At 53.2% G+C, this 20,706-nt stretch overlaps 2 protein-coding genes across 6 annotated transcripts in view; both read right to left on the bottom strand.

The window, feature by feature from the left end:
* Nucleotides 1–10,275, bottom strand: part of Dmtn (dematin actin binding protein) — a 30,413-nt gene extending 20,138 nt beyond the window's left edge. Inside the window, exons 1-2 of one of the 5 annotated variants that reach the window (XM_060391420.1) lie at nt 4,949–5,102; nt 3,820–3,944 (exon numbers count right to left, since the gene is read on the bottom strand). The gene's annotated coding sequence lies outside the window, so the exon portion shown is untranslated. The other 4 variants (XM_060391421.1, XM_021642379.2, XM_060391422.1 and 1 more) reach the window with 4 other exon arrangements.
* Nucleotides 10,276–10,539: 264 nt separating this feature from the next.
* Nucleotides 10,540–20,566, bottom strand: Fgf17 (fibroblast growth factor 17). Its single transcript, XM_060390655.1, has 6 exons — nt 20,394–20,566; nt 16,418–16,523; nt 16,084–16,356; nt 13,111–13,288; nt 12,754–12,860; nt 10,540–11,324 (listed from the first exon to the last, which is right to left on the bottom strand). The coding sequence occupies exons 1-6, from the start codon at nt 20,564–20,566 to the stop codon at nt 11,031–11,033; spliced, it is 1,131 nt and encodes a 376-aa protein (XP_060246638.1). The 3' UTR covers nt 10,540–11,030.
* Nucleotides 20,567–20,706: the final 140 nt, after the last annotated feature.

Raw genomic sequence — 20,706 nt, forward strand, 5'->3', positions numbered from 1 at the left:
GTGTATTGTAGGGTGGGGTGAGACACAGAACAGCAGGGTTTGGGCCTGTGTAGGCCAGTGACTCACAAAAGGCCTTACTTAAGTCAAGCAATAGCCCCAGCCTTTTCTGAGCCCAGCAAAGCCTTGTTACTTCTACTTTCATTCTCCACCTTGTGCAATTTTTTTTCTTAGCCTTTCCCTGTTGCTTTGGACTAGGTATTTCTAATATCAGGCGGCCACAAGGAGCAGATAACAGAGTCCATCTGTTCCAGGACCTGCCCACCTGCTCTCAGTGACAACAACCCTGAGCCTCAGCACCCATTTTTCCTCTGATACGCAGAGGCTCATTAGGGTTTTTTTTAGGTCTCTCTTCTGACTGGGTTCACAGGTTATTTTGTATACACTTCCCTCAGAAGAGGTAGGTTCTTCCTTTTCGGGTCTGTGAGCCCCTCAGGCTTGCTTGGTCCCAACCTATTCCTGCTATGGCCTTCCAGATCTGAGGCCTGGGGAACAGCTGTTTTAGCAGGTCTTGGGAGGAGAGAAAAATCCCACCCTAAGCCCAGCTTTCAGAATTCAGGAGAAGCCCTTATTCCACTCTCCCCACACATGAGCTCTAGAAGGGTTCTTCGGACATTGCCCACCAGCCGACAGATGTCCCAACCACAGAAAGGCCAGATGTATGAGGCAAGACTCCCAGGAGCATACAGGCAGCAGAGCTCTGCTGTGGACGACGGGACTCATGCACACGGGTGCACGCAGGGACTCTGCAGCCCTCCTTGCCAGAGCACTCGCCCACTCTCCCTGCCAGACCCCCGCACAATGACGCACGGTGCCTAGAACACCTACTTGCACCCACCCACTGATGCCACTTCCCTTGGCATCCGCTACCTATGCACACAGCCCCCTGGCATGGTCTGCTGAACCCATCCCCGTGCAGAGCACGTGGACCCCAGTACTCACAGTGCCCTCACCCGACTCATCCCCTGGGGGCTTTCCCACATTCTCCACTCCCACAGCACAGATGCCTTTCTTAGGCCTACAACAACCTGGCAACCAGTCTTCTGGGAGGAGACACGCAGGTGTACCTGCCCAGCAAAGGGAGCAGCGTGCGTCTGGTGCTGGGAAAGAAAAAGCCCTGAGGACCCCGAGGATCTCTGGGTTTGTTCAGCACTGTCTCTCTCTCAGTACACTAGCTGCCGGCAAGAGGAGAGGCCAGACTAGAGGCTCAGTCACGCCCTGCTACCCAGCCTCATTCTTCAGTGAATCCCCACCCCAACCTGGCCAACCTCAGTAGGAGGGGTTCCAGAGCACGCTGTAAAACAGCGTTGGGTCCTCCGCTGAACCTTTGCCACTCCGGAGGGCACCTGGCCTAGAGGGAGGGAGGCTGGCAAAGATTTCTTGCATCATTCAGCAAAAAGGCAACAGCTCCCTCCACGGACTGTGCCCTCCTGACGCCAACCCCTTGAAATTCTGGACACAGAGGCTAGGTAGGCAGGGTAGCGGACCCAGGACACACGCTGCATGGACTCCTTACATGGCAATACCCTAGATCCTCCTCCCCAAATAAGGAGGGGGTTTGATCAGGTCAAACCCAGCTGAGCTCCTGGTCTGGCCACTGATCAACGGTCCAAAGCTGAACCTGTCTTAGCATCCATGCCCCGAGCCAGAGGTACAGCCCAAAATACCTACAGAAAGAAAGAGAGGCAGAGGACCCTGCCACCTACCTCTTCCCAAAAAGTGGGGCCCAGGCTCTCTGAAGCCCCAAGAGGCAAAAGGCCTAGGCCCTGGTCCACGGGTTGCCGCGTTTTCTCGAGAATCTAGGTAAGAGGCGGCTCTTCCAGGAACCCAGCCGCGCTTTAGCGAAGCACAAATAACAGGAAGAAAGCCGGCTTAGGGTGGGTGGGGTGGGAGCTGGCGAAGGGGGGGAGCTGGTCTCAGCTCAGCGGTCTGATCTCCCTTCTGAGCCCCCACCCCCTTCACCCGGTACCCTGCTGTGCTGCAAGCCACCAGCTTGGGTTCCTGGTGCTGGGGAGTCCGCGCGTCTGGTGTCTGGTGGGCGGGCAGGACGGGCTGTCGCTGGGCGGGCGGGCCCCTCCCCACCAACAACTGATAGTGGCCGGCCCCAGGGTGTGTGTGTTTGGGTGTGTTGCTGGTCCAGTCCACCTCAGCTGCTGCTGCAGCCGATTCATTTCAAACAAGGGGCGCATTAGCTGGCATCGTGACGAAGCAGAATTGGCCGCGCTGCCTTTTTCCCTTTTCCCACACCCCGGCTCCTCAAAATCCACACCCACAGCCCTTCCAGCAGAGTTCAAATAGCCGGGGTAACGCGGCTGTTACTGATAACTGAGGGGAGCTATGCCCAGCTCTGCAGGCACCTGCAACTCAAAGCCCATTTGTAGTGCTCCACCATTTTCCAGAGGCAGTGGGGAGGCTCTGTAGGAGGTTCACACCCCTGGCGGAGGAAAACAGCAGGGGTACCAGAATTGGTCATCCAAGCATGGATGGAAGGAATGGAAGGGACCAGGTCATAAATTCATAAGATTCAGCTTGGACTTTCAGTAACCTTGATCCCTTGGGAATGGCAGTAGGGGCCAGTAGAGAGAATGAAGGACTTGGCTTGAAAAGGAAGCGTCTTACCAGATGGCACCCATTCCAGTACAGAAAATAAAGAGGCATGCCTTCTCTCCCTGGCAAAACTTCAACCCCTCCAGGCCTCCACCATTGGCTTTGGGGTGCATCGAGAAGGCCTGGACACTGACCCTTATTAGCATAAACTGGCTACCTTCCCCACCTCCCTGTCCGCTGCAGACTTGCCTACCTAGGCAGCCTTGCCGTTGCCCTGGTAACCGCTGCCCACAGCCGGTCAGCTGATGATATCAGCAGCTATTGGGGCAAAGCTAGGATCTGGAGGTTGGGGGGGGGGAGCCTGGGGTTTCTGAATGGAAAAATCTCAGGGGGAGGGGCTTGAAGGTGACAGGTAAGAATATGGCCCCAGCCTCCTTTTTCAAAAAGAGGAAGACGGAAGAGACTAAAGGGGACAGAGAAGGGGAGGCGGGTGTATCTGGATTAGTGGAGGACAGAGAAGACTGTATCCTGAAGGTGGCTTGGACAGAAGGAGAAATGATGGAGGCAGGTAGCTGATTGCTGAAGGAGGGGGAAGGAGGGCAGGGAATCCAGGCTCAGCTGCTTGGAAGGTACAGAAAAAAAAAAAAAAAAAAAAAAAAAAAAAGCCTGGGGTGAGGGAGGAAACAGCCAATCCACAGAAGCATGGAGGAAAGGCCAGAAGCGATGCATGCGGTATACCTAGGGTATACCTTTAATGTGCAGGGAGGGGGACACAGCCGTGGAGGAGGAGCTACCAGGCTTTTTCCACAGCCTCAGCCTCTCAATGTCTGTCCCTTCAACTCCACCCTTGTAGCCCTGGAGTCTGGCTCTGAAAGAATGGGAGGGAAAGGAGGCCCTAATCCAAAGCATTTCCCATTCCTCCGGAAGACCAAGTACCCAGGGATCTGACGCTTAGCCCTTCAGATTCCTGACTTTGCTCTCGCCTCAGCTTCGCTTCCTCCTCCCTTGATTACCAGCCCCTTCCAGACCCCACCCCAGGAGACATGTCTTCCAGTGCAAGGGTCTCCAGAGGTATGCTGGGAGCCGGCTGATGTCAGAAAGGACAGCTGTAGACAGGAGCCTAAAATAAGGTGGGTTAGCCCTGGATGGGAGTCAAAAATCCAGAAGGAGAGGAGTCCCTGCCTGATGGAAGCCAGCCTGTGAGATAGGGAAGAGTGCGGAGAGTCCAGGGAAAGGGCCAGGAGGAGGGGAACAGGAGGGGAGGGTTCTCAGTACCTTCAAGGGCCTGGGGCGTGGGGCAGGAACACGGCAGCCTCTGCGGTGACATACACCTCCATCCCTCAGCGCATCTCCTTTCCGCCTCCCGTTGCCAAGACAACCTCCTGGCAGCCCAGGCCCAGCTCAGCAGCGATGGGAGGGGGAGGAGAAAAACTGACTCGTATTGCTTCTTCCTCAGGGACAGAGGGAGGGACCCTGCAGAGCCTACAAAGCTCTGGGACTGTGCCCCCAACTGTACCCTACCAAGGTGTGCCCTCCCCCTACTCTCTCCTAAGCCAGGATTGGCTCCAGGAGTGGTCTGGAGGGAACCATAATTCAGGGCCAGACAACAGGCCGGTTGGAAGGATGACTGCCCTATTCTAGGCAGCCCATCCAGTACATGGGGAAAGGTGACAGGAACAAGGGATTCACAGCCCTGGTGTTGGAAGGACGGCATCCCAGAAGGTCACTGGCTGGGCTCATGTGTGGCCATGGGCTCCTACCTCTACCATCTACCTGGGTACCTCTTTCAAGTCCCCGATCTGCCCCTACCCCCTGACCTAGATCAAAGAGTCTAAGACAGCCTATTCTGGTCCCTCAAGGCCCAAATTCACTCCCCCAGAACCTCAGTCACATGGTGCTTGGTGTTTGGGAATGTCTGCCCATCAGCCAGATTCCTTGGGCAGGAACAGGCTAGAGCCCAGTCAGTGCTGGAGCCAAAGGGTCCACAGAGTTAGGGCTCCCTCTGTCGACCTCAGGTTGTCAAGGTCATTCCTTGCTAGGAGGAATCTGGTGTGTGCTTGTGTGGCGAGGTGGGGAGGTGGGATAGGGTGAGGGTGAGTGCGTGTTGGTGGTGGAGGAGACTCTCCTCTGCCTTGACGTTCTCTACCTCCACTCTTTGCTCACCCTGCCCCGCCCTATCTGTGGAGAACAGGGTTCCATCCAGCCCAGTCCTGGGAAGGCCCAACTCCCCTTCTGATCTGAGTTTCTTCTCACTCTTTTCCCTTTCTGTCATATAAATTTTCTTCCCCAGGAGCTGGCGACATTAACCCCAGGCTCCAGTTGACTCTGGTCCTAGATAAGCTTCTTCCAGACCCTCAAACAACCCAACAGGCAAGGAGGTCTCCCTTAGACAGGGCCAGGATACCTTTGAAGCTCTCAGGTCTTGTGAGGAGGCCTTTGCAGTCCCAGCAGAGGATAGACACTCTTTCCTTTCTCAGGAAGAGGGTTCCAGGCTCAGACAATACTCCTGGGCTATTTTCTCCACAAAGGTCACTGGTGCCACACTTCCTGAGAGGACTGTGGCCCAAGCAACAGGCTTCTGTCCAAGTCTCACTCCAGTGCCCAGGCCCCACCCCTTGCACCAACCTGGGTGCCCCTATGCGGTCTAAATATTAACTCCTAGAAAGGTTGAGCCAGGGCACCCGGACACTTGGAGAGGAAGAGGGGACAAAGACCCAGGCCAGATGAAGAAGAAAAGGAGGATGAAAGCCAAAAGTAGCCAGTTTAGGATGGATGTGGTATCCTATGTCCATAATCCCAACACTTGGGAGGCAGAGGCAGAAGGATTGCTGTGAATCTGAGGCCAGCCCAGGGTATATAGTATGATTTTAATAAATAAATAAATTGACAAACAAACAAACACATACATACATACATACATAAAAGGAAAAAAGAAAGAAAGGGAAAAACCAAAGAAACAATTTTTTGAAAAAAGTAGCTGGGCGCTATGGCACACGCCTGTAATACCAGCACTTGGGGATGCAGAGGCAGGTGGATCTCTGTGAGTTTGAGGCCAGCCTGGTCTACAAAGTGAGTTTCAGGACAGCCAGGACTACACAGAGAAACCCTGTCTCAAAAAACAAAAAACAAAATAACAACAACAAAAAGTGAGTCTTTCCCAGCAAAGACTGGAAGACACTTCCTCTTCCTGTGAGGACAGTGGTTCTCAACCTGGTTCTTCGACCCTTTCATACAGCTCCTCGAGTTGTGACCCCCAACTATAAAATCATTTTCATGACTGCTTCATAACTGTAATTTTGCTACTGTTATAAATCATGATGTAAATATTTATGTTTTCTGATGGTCCTAGGCAACCCCTGGGAAAGGGCTGTGACCCATAGGTTGAGAACCACTGTGCTAGAAACTGGATCTTAGCCTCTAAGACCCAGAGATTCAGCACCAAGCAAGGGAGCTGCCACCAGAACACTGCACCTGTCACTCCTCTCTCAGAGCCCTTCGTAGTCTCGCCCTTGCCACACACAGCACCAGAACCAGCCTTCACACTTTGACCCAACTTTCCAGTTGATTTCCCATGTAAGTTTTCGGCTCCGACCATCCTGGGAGTGGAGCCTTGTACTGAGGTCCTGCCGGACAGCAAGGACCCAGACTGCAGGACACACTTGAGTGACAAGCAAAAACAATGTCCACAGCACGACTGAGGCAGTCGGTGGGGTCCTGCCTGCCTGCTGCCTGGCACAGTTCTATCGCTTAGTACAGTTTAGTTCCTTATTTCCAAAACTTTTGTCCCCTTGAGATTCCGTAGCCCAGCCTCAACAGCCCACCAGTTCTTCTTAAGCCTCCTAAGTGTTGCTGTTAGAGACATGAGGATGGTGCTCAGTTTTAGCCCAAAACTTATCTATTCTTTGGGGATCTTTTTTCTTTTTAAAAAGGAGCCTCATTAGATAAGTGACCCAGCTTGGCCTTGAACTTGAAATCCTCATGCCTCCATCCCCTCATTCCCAAGTGATAGAATTACAGTGTGTGCTACCACACCTGGATGCCCTTTTATTTGAATTTTAAGAGGGAGAGAGAATTCCAAAAAGTCGCAACGAAGGAACCATATTTTTATGGGTTAATCTCTCCAATTAAAATTCAAGTGCCCTGAAAGCTCCATCTTCTCCAATATTTTAATTAACTGGAGGATCTACAGGGCGATTCAATACCTAGGGGAGGAAATGAGTACTTAATTCAAAGTAACTGCTTCCAGGACCCCCTTGTCTCAGAGTACACGTGAGGGTTCCAGCTTCCCGTCCTGCCTGCTTCGTAAGGGATAGACAGCATAGCGCTGGGAGGTAGCCAGACAAGAGCACAGTTGAGTGGAACCTTTCAGAACTGAGATCTGGGAACACTGCGGTGACTGCGGTGACTCACACCTGGAATCCCCGCACCTGGGCGTCAGGGAGACTGCTGCAAGTTTGAAGTCAGCCCGGGCTACATAGTGCATTCCAGCTCAGCGCGCACTGCAGACTAAAGCTCATGAGACTGTATATGTCCTTCCACCTGACTAACGTCAGCCCCTGCTCTCATACATACCTCGCCACACATGTAACACACACACATGAATAAACAACAACAAAAAGCCCCCCCCCCCAGGGGTGGAAAGATGGCTCAGCAATGTCAGCATTTAAGAGTACTTGCTAGGGGCTGGAGAGATGGCTCAGTGGTTTAAGAGCACTGCCTGCTCTCCCAAAGGACCTGGGTTCAATTCCCAGAACCCACATGGCAGCTCACAACTGTCTGTAACGCCAGTTCCAACGGATCTGACACCTTCATACTAGTGCACATAAAATAAAATTAAATAAATTATTAAAAAAAAAGAGCACTTGCTGTTCTTTTGGAGGACCCAAGTTCAATTCCCAGTGCCCACGTCAAGTGTTTAACAACTGCCTACAGGGCATCTAGCCCCTACTTCTATTCTCTGAAGGCACTAGGCCACACAGGTGGTGCACAAACATACATGCAGGCAAAACACCCATACGCACAAAATAAAAGCAAACAAAATTTTATTGAAAACAGGGCCAGGGAGGTGACTAGGCAGGTTAAGGCACTTGTGGTCAAGCCTGATGGCCTGAGTTTGACAGCTGGAACCCTCGTAAAGGTAGAAGGAGAAAAGCAACTCTGTTTGCCCTGTGTCCTTCACATGAAAGTGTGTCCACACACATACCATGCAACACACGACAACAAGAAATAAAGTAAGCAAAACAGAGGGTGGTGCGATTAGTGTGTGCGTGTGTGGTGTGAGCAAGTGTTCTTGTTTTGGGAGCGGCTGTAAGTGTTTCACGTGGAGGCTGGGCAGGATGTGTGAAAACAAGGCTAGGATTGATGGGCCTCAAAGATGTGTGCATTTGGCAGGTAAGTGGATGCACAGACGTGGGTGGGCAGAGACTTCATTTATACGGAACCTGGAGAAAGGCTGCTAAGAAGTGATGGCTGAGAGGTGCCCCTGGCTTTCCAGGTGACGATACTCAGGAAGGAAGCCCATAAAAGGCTTAGAAATGTTTCTACTGGAACAGGGCATCAAAGCCAGGGTGGACAGCCTACTGCTGGCGAAGGCTGAGACGTGGAGCTGATAGGCCTACTGCTGGCCTAGTAACTGGGAGGCCACTGACTACTGGCATCCAATGGACCTTGTTGAACAATGTGACTTAAAAATAGAACCTGCCGTGTGGCATCAGAAGTGGATGGACATCATTCCTGACTTCCTTGCACTAGAGCCTTTGGAGTTTAGAAGATAGGACAGTGAGGGACAAAGCAAAGGACAGCAATGTGGAGGCTATTCTTAAGACTATGGTAACGCTACATCACAGGACTTGAGTCTCTGCTGCCTCCCTCCACTCCTTCTCCTTGAGTGGGTTCATCTTGCTCCTTACAGCAAGAAACTATCGTCTAGTAAGAAGCTAGACTGCATGTATGATTCAGGCACCAGAAGCAGCCATGGCTGCACAAGTCTCTATGTGGATCTGAAATCCACTGAGAAGTCTCTTTCCTACCATAAACCCCTTATACTAGTTTATTACCAGAGACCCATCCCACTTTTTATTTATTTATTTGTTTGTTTATTTATTTATACAGGGTCTCATGTAGTCCGGGCAAGAAATCTCAGTCTTCTTGTCTTAGCTTCCAGGGCTACATCATGTTTGGCTGTGGCTTCTTCATTCTAGCATTTTCATGTCCATCTTGTCCAGAAGGCTCTGGGATATGAAAAGCTACCTAGGGTAGGGATCCTGCCTGCTGGGAGAAGACATTGAGGGGTGTTGTGAGGAGTGGGTTTTGAGCCCAACCAGGGATTGGATAGATTGAAGGCTCTCTGAGATGCTTCTGGCTTCCCTTCCCTGCTCTCCAAAGCTGTCCCTTCACTCTTTGACGTACTCTGTCTCTGCCTGCCAGGCCTCACCTCAAACAGCAAGAAAGGAAACAGTGAGGGCTTTCTGGAGCTGGCCCCGAGAGGCTTGTCTGTGCTGGGGAGGTCAAAGAGGGAGGGAGGGGCCGAGAAAGGCCTGAGAAGAAAGCCGAGGCCAGACAAAGGGCCCAGTCCACCTTTGAAGCTGTCTCTAACCCAAGAGGGGAGGGTGGGGGTGGGCAAGGCCCGGCTGGAGAGGCAGTCTAGAGTCTTAAAGAATGTCTCAAATTCCTGTGATAATCAGAGGGATCAGAGCCCCCCTCTCCTTCTCAAAGTCCTCCCAGCCCCCCAAAGTCCCAATACTCCACACCTTGGGGGCCCCAACCCTTTGTCCTCAAGTAATTGCTGGGTGTTGCCCCAGTTTTAAAGTTCCATTGAACTCACCAGTTATCAGCTGCAGCCCCAGACCACCCGCCCTACACACACCCCAGAAAACTACCCCCAACACGTCCGGCGGTCTTCACTAGGATTAAGGCTCTTTGTGATGGGGGACAGAAAAAAAGCAACCTGGTGAAAAGCAATTATGACGAGCTGGAAGGAGAATGTCAATCCTAGGTCTGCGGGACCTCCCTCTTGGCTGTTGTCGGCTCCACCTTCTAAATGGCCCAGGGTTAGGGGCTCAGGCTCGGTTCCAGCCCTGAGTTGGTTCTGTCTGTCTGACGCAGCCCACCTCCAGTTCAGACTAAACCAGCTCCCTCGTCCTATAACTTCTGGCCTGGACTTTTTCAATTAATTCTTGGGAGACGTGGATGAAGATCAGCTTTCATCCTTTTTCATCTCTCTTCATAATTTTCCTCCCCGCTTTTCTTAACCTGGGAAACTGAGCCTGAGGATTCCATCAGTCGAGCAGAGGGACTGAGAGGAGGGTCCCAGACACAAGAACCTCCCCCTTGACAAGATTAAAAGCCAATGCACCGTGCGAAAGGCGGTTTTATGGCTTCCACCCCTAGGCACACCTGGAAGCCTCTGGGAAAGCCCACCCCCGAAGCTCGATGGGGGCTGGGCGCCCTCCCCCTCCACTCCCAGCCTGCGGCCGCCTCTAATTAAGGCTTGCCCTCAGGTGTGGCCCCCGCCTCCGCCCGGGAGAACAAGGGGGACACATTCTCGCCCCCACCCGCTTCCGCTCGTCCCAGACCTCCTCCCCCTCCCAACCCTGCTCACCGGAAAAAAGCAATCCTGCTCCCCGCGAGGTGACTTCTGGCGTCCCCGGGCCCCGCTCCTCCCGCCCCCCCCCCTCCCCAGGCCTGGGCCCCACAGGACGCCTGTCCCTGCCAGCAGCCGCTCAGGGCCGCGCCTAGGGGTTGGGTTTTCTTCTCTCCTACAGGTAGCAGGGACGAGTCGCGTGAGCGGAGACAACGGAGCTCGCGGAGGGAGGGGCCGCCAGTCCCGCGGGCCTGAGAGGGCCTTGGCCTCCCGGTACCCGCACAGCGAACACGCAGGCTCCAGCACCTGTGTGCCCAGGCGCCCATCTTCCCCAGCTAGCACCTGGCTTCTCGGTGCGGTCAGACACTTCGCAGTTGAGTTCTGTGGTCTGATTGCCCACTTTTCTTCAGCGGACCCGGTTGCAGGAAAATGGTTTTATTCTGGGGCTTGGGGTGGGGGCGCAGGCCTGGGGTGAGAAATCTCAAGAGTGGCTGGCTTTTGTTTCTCTTTCTCTCGCTCTCTTTGGAAAACAAAACCCAAAGCCCCCTCCTATGTCTGGTCAGGAGTTTGGGTATTTGGTTCTGGGAGCAAGCTATGAGTACAGTCCTACAAGCCCCGAATCTGCTGGCCTACTCACTTGTTTCAGGCAGACGCTGGGAGGCAGCATTTTAGGTCAAGGAGACCCTATTTCCTCTCCTGGGGACTGTCCCTGTCCTCACAAAAGCCTACTCCAGAGTGTGGTGTCCACCCTTCCCAGCTGAGAATCAGAAACTTCATGCGCTCGGGATCCTTTTGGGGGTCTAGCTCCCCACCCTCCACCCCAGTCCCCATCTTTGGATGAGTTAGAGGAGAGAGGGAAGGCTGCTGGGGGTCATCTACCCAGCATCTACTGTGGCCTTCCTGACTACGTTTGGGGCTGGGGCCTCCTAGTGCGCTTGGTCCTGCGGGTGGGGGCTGAGCCCACGAATTCGAACTGCTTCTGCTTCTCAGCATGGTTGGGGAAGGGTAGCTGGCCCTGGTAGAGGCGCTTGATGAAGTGGGCCTCTCGCTGGTTCTGGCGGCTCCGGGAGGCCTGACGCGGCCGGCCCTGCCGAGTGAAAGCCATGAACCAACCCTCGTGCCGGGCGTTCTGGAAGGCTGTGTAGTTGTTCTCCAGCACGATCTCCGTGAACACGCAGTCTTTGCTCTTCCCGCTTGGCTACGGAAGAAAGGAGCAGAGGAGGGGAATTTGTCCACTCACCCTGGCTGGGTTGTCTGCCTTTGGAGCTATTTTTGGTAGGACCCATGTGGGAGCAAGGAGTCACTGTGTCCAAGGTAACTGTCTGGTGGGATGGGCACCTTTGTTAGTGAGGTAAAACAGTGGGCAGTACACACAGGCTGTACTTGGAATCAGAGCTGAACTTAAACCAGTAAGGCACTTGAGTCCCTTGAGGAAGCCTTGAGAAAGCACTCAATCTCACTCAGTTCCCTCAGATGCTCACATGTAGGGTCAAGATCAGGGTAATGCATAATTCAGTGCTGGGGCTTGGGGTCATGGATATGGTTCATGAGAATTCTGTGCTCTCTGGCTGAAATCAGCTGTCACAGGGTGGAGAGAGTGATCGGAGCTAGCCACACCCTTGACCTTATAGGTGAGAGTACAGTCAGAGCCAGAAGTCAAGACTGGGCAGTTCTAAAGGAAGCTCTGTACCCACAGTGCTTTGAGGCTCCACCAGGAAGTGCATAGCATGCATCTTGCTAGCCTTTGTCCTTGAACCCCGCTGAGCTTGGGAGAGCTTCTAACACACAGGAATACCCCAACTATCAACTCTTATCACCTTTTTGCCCTTCCAGTGGGCTACCACACCACACACAACATCATGTAGATGATAAATTCTTCCTGTTCTATGCTGGGGAAATATCCCTTACATCAGCACCAGGTTCCTGTGGATCCCCTATGATTTCAGCAGACCAGGGGCCACGAGAACTCTTTAAAATAGAGCTATAGGGGCTGGGGAGATGGCTTGTGGTCAAGATCACTGGCTGCTCTTCCAGAAGGCCAGAGTTTGATTCCCAGTACTCACACGGAGGCTAAAGAGTGGAACTTTAGTTCTCAGGGGTCAGGCACCCTCTTCTGGCTTCTACCAGCATGTGCTGCATAGGCACACATGCAGGCAAAACACCCCCACACGTAAGATAAAGATAAATATTTTAAAAAATTAGTAGAGAGTTGAAGAGATGGGTTAGTGGTTAAGAGCACTGGCTGCTGCAGCAGAGAACCTGGGTTCAGGTCCCAGCACCTACATGGCAGCTCACAACCATCTGTGACTCTAATTCCAAGGGATCTGATTCCTTCTGACCTCCAGAGGCACCAGACCTAGGTGCTGCACAGACATAGGTGCAGACAAAGCACTCATACACGTAAGATAAAAATAAATAAATCTTTAGACTAATAAAAAAAATCAAATAGAGATTGGGGGATGAGATGGTTGTTAAAGTAAGATCTCATCCTGTCAAGCAGGAGCCCTGGCTCTAACCAAGTGGGCTTGTTTGGGAGCAAGAGCCAGGTACGGGTGCTGTGGCCCCGCCTGCCCTTACTCCAGCAGGGAAGAGGACATCCGTCTGCCGCCCTGTGTCTCAGGCCTCACCTTCCCAATCAGCTTGCCCCTCTTGTTCATACAGATGTACTTCTCGCTCTCTGCCCCCTTGATGCGGACCCGGCTGCCAAATGTGTCGGTCTCCACGATGAGCTTGGCTGTGGGGGAAGGAGGGAAGAAGGACCCTGTGTCTACCAGGGCTGCCGGCTCAGGGATGTGCAAGGGTTTCCCCCAATCAGTCTGCCCTTCAAAGTCAGGCCAAAGGGATGGTGAACTATCAGGCTTGTAGCACCAAGAGGCTTCCTCTATCCACAGTACCTCAAGCCCCCCTGACTCAGGAGCTGGGAGCAAACCTGGAGGCCAGGCTGGGCAGGGTACAAGTGGTCAGGGTTAAAGGCCAGGTCTTACCGAACTTGTTGCCATCCTCGGCTGTGGCAGAGATGCGTCGCCCGGTGACCTGCACGTGTTTGCCACTGGTCCGGCTGTAGAGCTGGTACTCACGGATTTGCCGCCTGCTCAGCTGGTCAGTCATAGCGCCCTGGTCCCTCACGTACTGGTTAAAATTAGGAGACGGGTGATTCTCCCCCTTTGCGGTTACCAAGGGAAAAATAGTGTCAATTTGCTTTGGGTGACACCACCATTGGCCCATCTGGGGAGTGGGGTGAGGAGGTAAATGAGCAGGGCTGGCTGTGTGCCCTGCAGAGCAGGGTGCAAGCTGAAGACTGCCTGTGCCCATGGTCTTCCCAGGATGCTGCATGAACCAGTTGTGACTTTTGGGGACTCCTGGTTGTCAGTCTTGGGAAACACAGTGAAACAGCATACATCTGCAATCATAACAGGTTGCTAGAAGAAATCTTGAAGGTTGTGTGTCCTGTCCCCATGTTCTATAGGACGGACGCACAGGACATGCAACTCACAGCCAGAACCCCTTCCTCTTTCTCTGGGGTCTTGGCTCCATTCATCAGGACCACTAGAATGCCCCCCACGCCCCCACTAGCCTTGAAAGGCCCCAGCCCTAGCACACCTGCAGATGCTTTGTTAAATGCATGGACTTCACCACTGGGGGTGCATTTTGGGAGCCTATTAGGTACTTATCCAAAGTGTCCTAGAGAAGCCGGAGGGGCAGGGGAGAGAGAGAGAGAGAGAGAGAGAGAGAGAGAGAGAGAGAGAGAGAGAGATTCCTAGTGTAGTGGGGGAGAGGCATCAATAGAAGGTGGTACCAGTGGCTGCTCTTATGCTCACCTGCCTGCCTGTGGCAGTTTTCTAGATATTTAGTGGCCTGCCTCCTAGGGTGGTGAAAGGAGCCATTTATTTCCACCATCCATCAAGCCTGTCCAGTACCACATCTCCACACTGGGGCTTGCCTTACCCAGCCTTACCCGAGTGGGACAGAAACCTTTCTGTCCAATCTCCTCCAAGGTGCCTTCTAGGGTGACAGTTGCCAGCTGCTGGTTATAGCCTCAACTCAGCATGAAAGGCTTGTGTAGGGACCTCACTTCCCTGTTCCTAATGCCCAATTTCCACTATAATTATCTCAAGCTTGAAGCCGGTCACTTGGACCAAGACAGAGTTAGACACAGCTTAGCATGTTTTAGGAGACACTATCCTAGATAGAGGGGTGGGGTATATCAACTTATGGGGTGGTGGTTCAAGAGTAGCTGCAAGGCCAGGGTTTAACCCGCTCAGGGTTGACCCCTTCCAACTAACCCTTCTGTTGCTGTCTAGTCCTGACACCACTCTGTAAAGGTCAGGTGTTGCCAGACCTTTGGGAGAATGAGAACATCTGCGGGACCTACTGTGCATCCCACCCTAGAGAAACTTGAAGCCAGTGCTTATGTTGGGGAGTGTCCCGCTTAGCCCTCACAGGCATCCCTGCCCCTGGAGGGTTCCTGTCTAGCTCAGCCTTAGCCTTCTGGCCCAGGTTCAGGATGTCTGCCCCACTTGGCGGGCAGCCTTCCCCTGGCAGTCTCTTCCAGGTCAGGGGCAGATAGCAGGCGCCCCCCAAACCCCCTCCTCTTCTTGTCCTCCTTCAAGTCTTTCACAAAAGTAGCCCACGCCTCCCCCTACCCCAGCCCACAAGTCCCTCTCCCACAGGACCTTGCCTGTTCCTTTCATGTTCCCGCTGTGGGGGGACCTCCCCTCCACCACGGTAGACAGCTGCTTGTCAGACAGCCCCTCAAGCATGGCTGTGGTTCAGCCTGTTGCCCCCCCCTCCCAGGGGGTGAGGGGGCACTTCAAGGGGGAAAGGACTGCCTTGCCACCTTCCCTGAGTCCTGAATGGGGCCTCAGCCAGGCCATAAACGCCCAGGCCAGCAGCACCATTGTGCTAATTCCCTTTCCAGAACAGGTTGGACCCACCCCCAGCCCCCTCCCTGCCAGGCTGGGGGCTTTCTTCTTACTCTCCCTATATGTGTGAAGCAAAAGGCCTGGAACGGGCTAGAGCAAAAGGGGGAAGGAAAAAGGGGGGTGTTGTCTCTCTCCCACCCCTACCCCCACTGCTTCAAAGGCAGCCCCTTCCCACTCCAGAGAAAAGGCATTTACCTTAAAAAAAAAAAGTCTCCAGTGGATGGGAAGAGAAACAGGCCTCTGGCCTGGGAAAGCCAGGCCATCTCTCCCCAGAGCGGTTCTGGACCAGTGCATTTTAATAGCTGCACTTTTATGGAGGATCACAAAAAAGGGACCGGGCCTTGCCTTGAGCTGGGGGCTGAGGCTTGGGGGTGGGAGGTGTGTGCGTGAGTGTGGAGAGGTAAGCCCTGAATTCCATCCCAAACAAACCTCCAGGCTTGACCTAGGAAACCCTATAGGAAATGGGACACTCCAACTGTGCCTGAGACCCTGGCTACCTATGGTCCAAACATGTTGGTAATAGTAGGTGATGGGTGACTGGACCAAACAAGTGGTTTCGAACCCAAACCCTTCAGGTACCTGGAGGTACAAACCTTACCTGAGCTCTTGCCTCCACCGGCTTCTAACTGCCCCAGGGCTCTATCCCTCAGACATAAACAACACACTGCCCTTAGCCATCCCGAAGCCCAGTACAGAGGGAAGGAGAAAGCAGAGACCCAGGGAAAGCCAGGAGAGTCTTTAGGAAGACCTGGGAGGCAAACCTCAGCCTACCCCCCATTCTGCTTCAGCCTGTTCTCCAACCCACCTTCTGAACTGATTCTCCAAACCTCAGCAGTTGCTGGGCTGGGGGAGGCCAGTCCTGCCTCCCCTCCTTCGAGGTGAGGTGGGAAAGGTTGAGAGGGGGCTAAGCAGGGGTGCCTACCTGCGTTTGACAGCAGAGAATCAATAACTGCAAGCACCTGTTTGAGGAGACAAGACAGTTCCAGGTGTGGGCACCCCAGGGCACACCCGTCCCCCACCTTTGTCTTGCCCCACCTGCCCAATGATAGTCCCCGGGGAGGTACAACATTCCTGGGGCTGGAAATGACAAGGAGAACTCCAGTCATAGGCATCACACTTACAGGGTAAGGTTAGGCAGCAGGCGGGCGGCTCCCATCGCTGGAGAGACTTCTTGGGGCGATTGCCCCTCTGCCCCTCAAACTCAGGAGCGGATGTGGGCAGGCCCCTGGGGTAGAGTCCCAAGAAAGCCAAGGTCTCTCGGAGCCACGGGTTTTCAGGGATGGAAGTAGACGGAGGGAAGAAGGCTAGCTGAAGGGGATGGAGGGGTGGGAGGAGGCGTAATTGGGAGACTGAGGTGCGAGGTGTCCACCTTCCTGGCCAGCGAGGCTGTGAAGCCGGAGCTGGTCCGATTGGCGCACTCGTACTGGCACTCTTGGGGGACCTCGGGCAGGGGTCCCCGGGCGCAAAGGATGGAGCTGCGAGAGAGTGTCCTCTATCAGGAGGCTGGCCCCTGCGATCTCCCTGGATTTAATTCTGACCCGCACGGACCTGCTGGCCTCGGTGAAGTGCGGGGCGAGGGGCAGGCACCGGGAGGGAGGCGCCTTGCCCTCCCCCTCTCAGGGTCAGCTGCTCCCGCCCTCAGGTTTGATGCCGCAACCTCATCTCTTTAAGAATGAGCTGCAGGTACCGAGCTGGGGCTGGGGTCTCGAGTTCTGGCTCGGGGTGGGAATTCCCAGATGCAGCCTTAAAAGGAGGAGCCTCCCTCCAGGGAGCAGGGGTGGGCTTGGCTTGAGCGGCGCTGGCTCCTGGCTCCGCTTCTCTGCTGTCACCTCTTGCCACCAGAAAGGAGGGGTAAGGCAGCAAATAGTGGATGCAACAGGTTGGAGCCAGAGGTGGGGAGTCAGGTGTCGCTAGGGCTCTTGGAAAGATCTCAAGGGTCACAAAAACGGGTCTGAGATGGAGACCCGAGGAAGAGTGGGAACCACTTTTGCTTGGGCCTCCGCAGTCTCCTGTGAAAAAAATTGGACAGCCGCTGGAGTATTGGAGGACCAAAATGAGACGACAGTGAACCAGCGTAGAAATCCCTAAGATGTCTGGGCTTTATTTTGGGATTGAGACCCAGCCCTAGCCTCGGAGGCCCCATCCACCAGTGTCCCATAGCAGTTACCTGGGATGACGTGCCCGGCAGAGTGGACAGAGGACCCTTAGTCCCATGTAGCTTGGGCACCCAAGCCAGGTATATTAGCTGCAGTTTGCTGATAGGAGACAGACACCTGGGGAGGTAATTTGCTCAGAATAAGCCAGCTGGTGAATGGAGGAGCCACATTTCCAGAATCTAGGCACTTTCTGTTTCCTGGAATTGTGACTTTGCCCTCCAGGTTCCCAGCCTGCCACTGGCTTTATTTTTATTTTAGAGCCCAGAGACCTTATTGGATTCTCTGTCTCTCTCCTTCCCAAGACAGGGTCTCATTACGTAGCATCAACTGACCTGGAATTCACTGCGTAGACCAACTTGCCTCAAATTCACAGGTCTACCTGCCCCTGTCTCCCAAGCTTTGGTATGACGGGTGTCCACCACCGCATTTGACAGGCTGAACTGGATTGTAACGTGACACACAGCTGAGGTTCTGAAAGCTGGTGACCAGATCTCTCCTTACAGAAGGGTGGGTGGTGGGGGACTGAAAGGAAGAATGATTTGGGGAGTCTATGAATGAGCTCCCTGTCTCTGAGTTCACAGAGCAGCGCGGAGGTAGATTTATTTGCCTTTTAAAGAGCTGACAGGGAAGGTCCCCTCCAGGTTCCTTCTCACCTTCCCAAGATACCAAAAAATCCACTAAGTGGTCTGCCACTCCCCCACCTCCCCCCAGCAAGATAGCAGCTACCTCCCCCTGTACCTCAACCAGGGGCTTTGCCCAGCTCTAGCAGGGGCCTTTAGTGCTCCGCCCACTCTTCTGCAGACAGAAAATGCCACGGCAGGGAGCCTGGGAATGAATTTCTGAGGGCAGTTTGAGAAGGTGGGAATTATTAGGGGGAGTCAAAGACAAGGAGGGTTTTGGAATCAAATTTAAAGAAAGTTAGAACTGGGGCTGGCTGGGGGTATAGCTCAGTTGGTAGAAGGCTGGCTTAGCATTCATGAAGTTTTGGGTTCCATCCCTAGCACTGCTTAAACCAGGTGTAGCTGCATGCCTGTAATCCCAGTACTTCAGAGACTGAAATCAGCCAGGGGATCAGTTCCAGGTCATTGTCATTCTTGGCTACATAGAAAGTCTGTGGCCAGTCTGACATACAAAACTGTATCTTAAAAAAAAAAGTCAGGGAGTGTCTGGAGAGATGGCTCATTGGTTAAAAGCTCTGCTCTTCCAGAGTTCAATTCCCAGCAACCACATGGTAGCTAATAACCATCTGTAATGAGATCTGGTGCCCTCTTCTGGTGTGTGGGCACACATGCAGACAGAGCACTATATAATAAATCTTTCAAAAAAAAAAAAACATAACAAAAAAAACCCAAGCCAAGTCAAAACTAGAGGGTAACAGCAAGTGACTGGGTGGCTGGGCCAAGGACCCAGTGGCCAGCAGAACCTACTCCCTGCTTACCTGCTGGGCACACCTCTACCTCCCGCCCCACATCATTTCCACCCCTCCCCCACATTCTCTCCACCATTTGAGGCTCAACCCAGTCTCTGTCTTTTGGGGGACTCATTTGACCTCATTCCCACTCCCACATCCCTCCCTCTCCCAGACTGAGTGTTTGAAGGCCACTCCACCAGAATCCGACCTGAAGAGTCAGGCGGGCTCACAGGTTGGAGGGCTCAGGAGACAGCTAAAGGCCTGGAATTCAATGGAGATGGTGTCTTCTGGAAGCAGAGGATCCCAGGGGGCATCAACAGCTTGTGCTCTTGAGGCTCATTCACCCGGAGGCGGTGGTTGCTGTCAAGGCTTCTGAGCCTGAGCACCTGGTTGCAGGCACTGGGGACAGCGCCCATTGTCACTCACTGGTTGGCCCTTGGTGCAGCCCAAGTCTCCATGGTAACAGATGCTGGCAGTGAAATTTGGTCTTGAGGCTCAGCCAGGGTCTGGCACCAGGGGATATAGAAAATAGCTTTGTGTGTGAGGTAGCCTTGGCTTCTTGTCCCTTGTTCTTTGGCACTTTCAGGTCTGGCTTTTAGGTTTGCTCTCTTGCAGTCCTGGGGGTAGCCGACCACAGGTGGGACACAGCATGGAGAGTAGGGGGTGGGGACTGGGTCCCGGATCTTCTCTCCTTTCCTTGCTATGTGACTTGAAAAGTTTCTGGCTCCAGGTTTTCCTTTGGGGAGTGGGGGAGGGAATGTAGCCAGGTAGTAGTGGTGCACATCTTTAATCCCAGCACATGAGAGACAAAGGCCGTTGGATCTGTGAGTTCAAGGCCAGCCTGGTCTACAGAGCAAGTTCCAGGACAGCTAGGGCTACACATAGAAACCCTGTCTTAAAGAAAAAAAAAAAACAAAACAAAACAAAAAACGGCCTAGTGTGGTGGCCCACACCTGTAATCCCAGCACTCTGGGAGGTAGAGGCAGGAAGATCTTTGTGAGTTCAAGGCCAGCCTTGTCTGGTATACAAAGTGAGTCCAGGACAGCCAACACTATGCAGAGAAACCCTGTCTCAAAAAACCAAACCAAATCAAACCAAACCAAACCAAACCAGGGCTGGAGAGATGACTCAGAGGTTAAGAGCACTGGAGGTTCTTCCAGAGATCCTAAGTTCAATTCCCAGCAACCACGTGTGGTTCACAACCATATATAATGGGATCTGAGAGTTTCTTCTGTCATGCAAACATACATGCAAATAGAGAACTCATATACATAAATAAAAAATGAATGTCATCATACCTGAAAAAGCAAGACAAAACAAAAAAGAAATGGCTATCATGAATGTCAGTTGAGACAAGTACTCATACTGCAAGAAAGGGAAAGGAGGACGATGACCTCTATGTGGTTCAGACTCAGTTTACCTAAACTTTAGCAGACTGTCTCCCCTGAAGGTGTGAGCTGGGGAGGGGAGAAGGAAGGGCTTACTAACATTTATGGGAGGCTTTGAGAGGTGCTAATAACCAGGGTGAGAAGTGGTTACCAAAATTCTGGTTAATCCCCACCTCTTAGTGCCATGTCTGACACCCCTACCTCCCCCATTTGGGGCTGTCTCACACCTGTCCTAACAGCCGAGCTACTGCAAACACAGTCTCAGCCTACCTGTCCTTTTCCTGTAGAAACACAGGAGCATTAGGGCAAAGGGCACCACCCCTAGCAGCGTGGACTGACATCTGACCCTACTGCAGGTCTGTAAATCCAGTCAGATGGTCACTAACGTACCTGTTAGGTGGCCGCATGTGCAGATCTGGTGTATTGGTTAAGCGGCCTTGTTTGTAAAGCCTTGCCTGGGGCTGCAGGAAGAAAGAAGTCTCTGCTATGTCTGTACCTAGCCATCCATAGGCCTCCCTCACACAGAGGACTGTGCTGGAGCTCTTGCCCTCAGCTTCCTGCATACTGGCAGGAAATTCTCCATCAGTAGAGTGGTCAAAGCAAAGGTTCTGAGGCCAGACTGTCTTAACTCCCCTTTCTGTTCCATGACTTAGGTGCAGACTGTTAACTGTGCTTTGGTTTTCTTGTTTAAGAAACTAAGCTA

The sequence above is a fragment of the Meriones unguiculatus genome, chromosome 9 (assembly GCF_030254825.1).
Source record: "Meriones unguiculatus strain TT.TT164.6M chromosome 9, Bangor_MerUng_6.1, whole genome shotgun sequence".
NCBI classification, from domain to species: domain Eukaryota; kingdom Metazoa; phylum Chordata; class Mammalia; order Rodentia; family Muridae; genus Meriones; species Meriones unguiculatus.

What these genes read in the sequence shown, in the direction of transcription:
- Fgf17 (XM_060390655.1), bottom strand. Translation starts at nt 20,566, where the DNA reads ATGCAGGAAGCTGAGGGCAAGAGCTCCAGCACAGTCCTCTGTGTGAGG. An exon ending in CACATGCGGCCACCTAACAG is followed by an intron (nt 16,524 to 20,393) that starts GTACGTTAGTGA and finishes ACTCTCTCGCAG; the next exon opens with CTCCATCCTTTGCGCCCGGG. An exon ending in CGAGGATGGCAACAAGTTCG is followed by an intron (nt 12,861 to 13,110) that starts GTAAGACCTGGC and finishes CTTCCCCCACAG; the next exon opens with CCAAGCTCATCGTGGAGACC.